This window comes from Mercurialis annua, linkage group LG4, assembly GCF_937616625.2.
Source record: "Mercurialis annua linkage group LG4, ddMerAnnu1.2, whole genome shotgun sequence".
NCBI classification, from domain to species: domain Eukaryota; kingdom Viridiplantae; phylum Streptophyta; class Magnoliopsida; order Malpighiales; family Euphorbiaceae; genus Mercurialis; species Mercurialis annua.
The window spans coordinates 39,113,512-39,120,021 of NC_065573.1; the positions used below are offsets into that span (position 1 = coordinate 39,113,512).

The 6,510-nt window shown below is 31.8% G+C and overlaps 1 protein-coding gene across 1 annotated transcript; it reads right to left on the minus strand.

Annotated features, from left to right (window-relative positions):
* Positions 1-181: 181 nt before the first annotated feature.
* Positions 182-5,185, minus strand: LOC126678689 (uncharacterized). The gene is made up of 12 exons (XM_050373584.1): positions 4,505-5,185; positions 4,293-4,400; positions 4,051-4,146; positions 3,853-3,948; positions 2,720-3,541; positions 2,244-2,627; positions 1,928-2,158; positions 1,737-1,848; positions 1,298-1,424; positions 1,097-1,214; positions 492-1,012; positions 182-401 (listed from the first exon to the last, which is right to left on the minus strand). The coding sequence occupies exons 1-12, from the start codon at positions 5,183-5,185 to the stop codon at positions 182-184; spliced, it is 3,516 nt and encodes a 1,171-aa protein (XP_050229541.1).
* Between the last annotated feature and the right edge of the window lie 1,325 nt (positions 5,186-6,510).

Genomic DNA, 6,510 nt, shown 5'->3' on the forward strand with positions numbered 1-6,510 from the left:
CTAAAAAAACACTAAAATTACAACAAAATTAAAGTAACTTAATCAAATAAAAGAAATTATCAGTAAACTGTTCAAACAATATGAAAAAACAACAAGAATAATTCACATACCAAACATATTTAAAAACAAACAAAATAACTGAAAATAAACCAAAAGACAAGCATTCCCAAAATATTAACACCTAATAAGAGACATTATTCCTCCTCAGTTCTCTTCGAAGCTGGACGGTTCCTTCAACGTCACTTTTATAATCAGTTTCTAGCTTCCACTTTGCATAAGAAATCAAGCCTTGACAAAGTCGATTCCGGTACCTTTCCATTTCATCTTCCGAAAATGACGAAGTAATCGGCTTGCCATGAATTAGATACTCCGCGAACAAACAAGTAAAAGCACCACAATCACTGCAATATTTAAAAAGCAAATTTAACAAAACAGAAAAAGGTATTAAAATCAAATGAAAACATAAAGGAAAACAGAATAGAAACAGTTACCTCTTAATTTGAATTGGCACTTCAGCAACATTTTCATAAGAGAAAGGAGAATATCTGCTGTCGAAACTAGAAGATAAGGCAAATGATACAGAATCATTCCTAGACGAATAGAAGTTCATTTGTTTTAAAAAAACAGGGAGATAGTGCGTAAAAGCTCCTATCATTTTTTCAATATTTGCTTCAATCTTTTCAGTCTTGTAGGAATTGTAGACATACACCTTGCATTCTTCAAAATTAACCCGCACGAGAAACCAATGATTCGGGTCTAAGATGATTACGGGACATAGAAGCTCATTCACCTCCAACCAACTCTTATTATATCGACAACCTCCTCCCTTATAGTATTCAAGAATGGAGTTTCCAGACGTAACTTTGAATTCAGCACAACCAGACGCAACGTACGAAAAATATTCTGCTACTAAAATCTGACTGAAAATGGAATCTGTAGTACAAAACTTCATCTTGTTGTCAAACAGCAATTTAATCTTCTTCCTCAAGTAGTAAAAGATAACATCGATATGCTGTAACGTACAGAAAAAAGTATAAGAAAATAGTAAACAATAACAAATGTCAACATAAAATTAAAACAATTAAAAAACACTTACAGAAGTAGATAGTTCTCCACCACAGAAATTCAATGTGTGAAAAAAAATCTTCTTCGTAATTAAATCACCACCAATATCGAAAGGAGGAGTAATTACAGCATATTTTCCAGTTAGCGAACTACAAAACATACAAAAAAAACAGTCAACAAATGTTGATGCAAATCTATAAAATAAGAAACAACAATAATATAGTTCTTTTACCAAGTTTTCTTATTCCATCCTTGCTCAATCCAGTTAAAAGTTTCCATGTCTCTAAATGCATCATTTTCAGTGTACTCAAGATCAAGCAAGGGACAAGGAGCTTCATTATAAGGCAATGCAATCTGGTCTACAATAAATAAGGAAACAAAATTAAAAAAAAATAAAAATATATTCTAAATAGAAACATACTAATGATCAATTTCATAAATAATAAATGTATGCTTATGTTGACAAGATGTTGATATCCTGTTGACATTAATGATTACAACTGTTTCACAAAAAGTTGATTTATGTTTACATCATGTTGACATAATGTTGATATCGTGTTGACATCAATGATGCAGGATGATATCAACATCAACAAATTAATAAAAAGGACAATTAACAATCACCTAAAGTATATCAATTCATCAAAAACACAAATTACATAAATATTTACCAGTATGACCAGATCCTTGACTTGAAGAAGCAAGATCACGGCTCCTACAATGAGACGCAACTTGTTCGTCCAACTGAGTTAACTGGGAATCCGTTAAAAAAACATCTTCTCCCTTCAAAATTTTTAACAAGTATAAACAGTTAAGAACAATAATATAGTACACATTAAATACAATGAAAAACCACAAATACCTCATTCATGTTCAAATTTGTATCAACATCAACCCCGGAAACATCGTCCGTAGCTTCTTCAATCTTCCTTTCACCACCTTCCACAGATTTATCTTCTTCTTCCTGATTAGCATTATCCAAAGCAGAAAGATCTTCAGCCTTATTAAGATCATTATCTTTATTCTGATTATTGTCATCACTTTCCGACGAAGAATCACTTTTATGACCACGATCATCCTTATCGTCAACACGCTAAAAACACAACATATATCAACACAACAATTTCAAAAAATAAAAGAATGTATATAAACAAAATAAAGAAAGTTAAAAACTGTACCTTAATAATTTCTGACTTTTCAATATAACGGTCCATTTTGGTGACCAAATCTTTCAAAACAGCTTGTATTTCAATCATACCATTATCAATATCATCATGATAGGATTTCAGATCCTTCTTGATCTCAGACTGCTGAAGAATAACACTTTTCAGCTGCTTTTCAATATTCCCAACCCTCTTTGACAGACTGTTGATATGCTGTTGATTTTGTGTTGATGCAGAAGACAAAGAATGGTCATTCGCATCATTAACAGCAGCAAGATCATCATCGTCAGCGGTATGAGCTTTCTGGATACTGCCCTTCTTCTTTTCAGAGGCAAAAAAGCCATTCAGCATTAAAACTCTTTTCTCATCCGCAGAAGGTACAATTCTTTCAAACTTAAGCTACATTTAATAACATAAAAGAAAATCAATAAATATGAAAGAAAAAAAAAACAAAAAACAATCAAAATACAAAATAATAAAAACAAAAATACCTTTGATCCATGATTATAAAAATCAGTTTCCAAATCGATCACGGCAGGAGTTTTGCTTGAAGTCCAATTCAAGCATCTTGGCACTTTGTTACCCACAAGCATGCATATCTTACCGTCAACAGAAGGGAAACACTCGTAAAATAAATACTGCAAAATAATAGGAAACCCAAGCAATCTGCAATACCCTTCTTTTTTGGTCTTCTTTAAAAGGTCCTTGGTCTTCAAACTGTTCAGGGTATAAGAAAAGATTTCTTTACCCCATGGGTAACAGTTATAGTCCTCAAAAGCTATTACATCCAAATGATGACCATCGACAAGATTAGAATCAAGCGCAGACAGAAAATAAATCTCCAGCACATACAAAAAAGCAATTCTGACAGCATCTTCATCAGACTGCCATCGCTTCGACAGTAAACACTCAATGACAGACTGCCTATTAACCTTCGTCTTCCCGAAAAAGTACTTATCAACAAACGAATTGCCTGAATCTTCAAAGCCTACCTTCTGAATTTCACCAGTACAATTCAGTCCCGTTAAAACTGCAAACTCTTCAATGCTGAATCTGACTTTATGCTCACCAACACCAAACCACATCTCATTCTGTTTTGGATGAATAAGCTGCCTCGCTAACAAAGAATTTATAACCTGCCCTTGAAACAAACATGGGGGCATTTCCAAAACAAAGCCGAAACATGTTTGCTTGAACAATTCCAGCTGTCCTTCCGACAAATTGCTTCTCAACTGATCAACAACATTATACTTCAGACAATGATCAACCCTTGTGGTAGGAATGTCTCCAAGTTTCCAACGAGGAGACCAAATCTATTGGAAAAAAATAAAAATTAAATTAGACAAAATTTGTGAAAACATAAATTCAATCAGTAAACATAATAGTAACAGTCTAAAAATTTAAATATATACTACATTAACATAAATGTCAACAGCATATAAACATGGAATCAACACCATGTCAACACAAGGTCAGCAAAAAACAGTTATGACATAAACTTAATAAGTACAAGTGAGCATAATATAAAGAGCTAGTCTAAACATATACTTAAAATAAAATTTTCAATTATAACTTAGAGATATGGAGTTGAAATAAAATTTCAAAAAACACAAAAATACAATACCTTGATGGAACCATCATCCAACACTTTTTCAGATTCACTGCTTTCAGTATAAGATTTTTTCTTTGAAGAACCAGGGGTTGACCTAGTCTTAGGTGCCTGTTCAAGTCAACACAAGTCAACAGAATATCAACAACACATCAACAACAAATCAACATATCAACAAGAAATAAAATTTCAAAAAACACAAAAATGAAATACCTTGATGGAAACATCATCAACCACCTTTTCAGATTCAGAGGTTTCAGTAGAAACTTGTTTCTTTCCAGAACTAGAAGTTGCCCTAGTCTTATAAGCCTGTATATATCAACAATATGTCAACATTATATCAACAACATGTCAACAACAAAAATGAAAATATTAAAAAAAAAACAAATGAACAGAAAACATAACTATAAGTTTTTTAAAAAAAACTATATAAAATAAAATTAAATGAACAATACCTTCATGGATTTTTCCTCCTGAACTTCTTCATGTTCAGAAGTTTCAATAGAAGCTTTTCTTTTCGTACTAGCGGCACTCTTAATAACTTTCTTTTTTATCGGTGATTTCTGCAAAAGACAGTTCATACACAATTACAAAAACACAATAAGGAAAAATTATATTCAACCAAAAACAAAAAACAACAATAAAAAAAATAAACATAGATTAATACCTCCACAGTTTTATCAGCCACATTGTCGTCATTAATCGATTCAAATGACACTTTTCTTTTTGCACCACTCGTAGACTTCTTTATTACATTTTTCTCCGGAACAACAGATTCTGCAACACGGCTATCTTCTTTGCTTTTTTCAAATGAAACACGCTTCGCTGGTTTCTTAACATTGTACGATGCCTTCAATTTCGCGAGTTCAGCAGCAATAGAAGAATCTTCAGAAATCTTTGTACGCTTTGACGATCGAAGAGCCGGCTTCAATACAGTTTCATCTTTATCTTGTAAATCAGTTGCACCGGCTTTCGGATCTTCACTATTTTTAACAGCAGCAGCAAGTTTAAGCCTACTTTCGATTATCATTGACTTCGTCAACGTAGGTTTCGGAGATCTTGAAAGCATGCTCAAAGCTTCCTTTGCGATCTCCAACACGTTAGGCTGCTCTACAGTGTCCTTTTCTTCAACAACAGGAATTCCAATCGATGAAACCTCTTCCCTAATTTCAGCAGATTCTGTCACTTTCGACGACTCCACTGGTTGAGCCGTTTCAACAGAAGCAACTTCCTCGCCATGCCTAGATTCCGCTACTTCGACATCAATATCATGATTCGAAGTTTCAGAATCAGTTTCAACCGACGAATGGCTTGATTCCGGTCTATGGCGAACAGATTTAAGCCCCATATCAACAAATAATCAACAAAAACCTGAATTTACAAATCCAAACACAATGAATCATTACAAAACTAAACAAAATATTTCAATAAAAACAACAATCACATAAACATTAACATACCAAAAAAGAACTAAATCAATTTACAAAGAAAATCACAATAAAAATTACAAAACTGAAACATAAATTAAACTAAAATTTCCAACACAAATAAACATGTACAAAGCCTAAATCGAATCAAAAACAAAAAAAAATCAACACACAATCATCTGTTGACCTAACAATTTCAAAATTAAATTGAAAACCTAAAACATGTACAAAACCTAAATCAAATTAAACACAAATAAATCAACACAAAATCAAAAGCAAAATCAAATTTCAAATTTAAAATATCAAATAAATGTAACAAGAAGAACAGTAACAGAAATCGTGAAAACAAAAACAAAAAATTATAACAGGTTAACATAAACAAGGTTAAAAACAACAAAAAATAACACAAAATCATAAGATAAATGAACTTTACAATGTTAAATCACAAATGCATGTAAAGAATAACAACTGTAATTAATTTTTTTTTTTTAAACAGATAACTTACCGTTATATAGGCAAGAGCGGTTAAGATAATAATGAAATACAAATGAAAATGAGAGAAGTAAGAGGATTCGTGCAGTAATGGAGATAAGGAAGAGCAAGATCGTGGAGATGAGGAGCGAAAATGGCGGAGAAGAATGAAGAAACCGCCAACTGAGAAGGAAAGTGAAAAAACGGTAAAAAAGAAAGAATTTCAAAATAAAAGGTTAGGTTTAATAAGAATGATGGTGTGAAAAGTAAAGATATAGATTGGGCCGTATAAAAGTAAAGTCTAGCCCAAATCCTGTATTTTATATAAAAAGCCCAATTTATTAAAGACTCACGGTGCTTACAGTGTAAATATAATTACTCAAAAGAGTGAAATTTCGTATTCAATTTAAAATAAATTGCATAATTAGGTAATTGTTCATAGCCGAAAATGATCATACTAAAAATTGCATGAAGAGCCATCTGTAGTTCAATTTGAGGACCACATTTGCTTTACTAAACAAAAAAATTATTTTTCTGTCAAAAAATTGGAGAATGTAGAACATGTATTGTCCTTAGTAGACATTTAATTTTATAAGTGGTACGTGAAAGTATATATAATAGAAAGTCATTTTAGCATTTGCAAAAACTTGAAGAATTTGTTAGGGTACAAAAAAACCTTCTGCTCATAACTGTGCCCAAAAATAAATTTAAGTTCATAATAACTACTAATAAATTTATCTATAAATTTTACAATTATAAATGAAATTGAAATTTC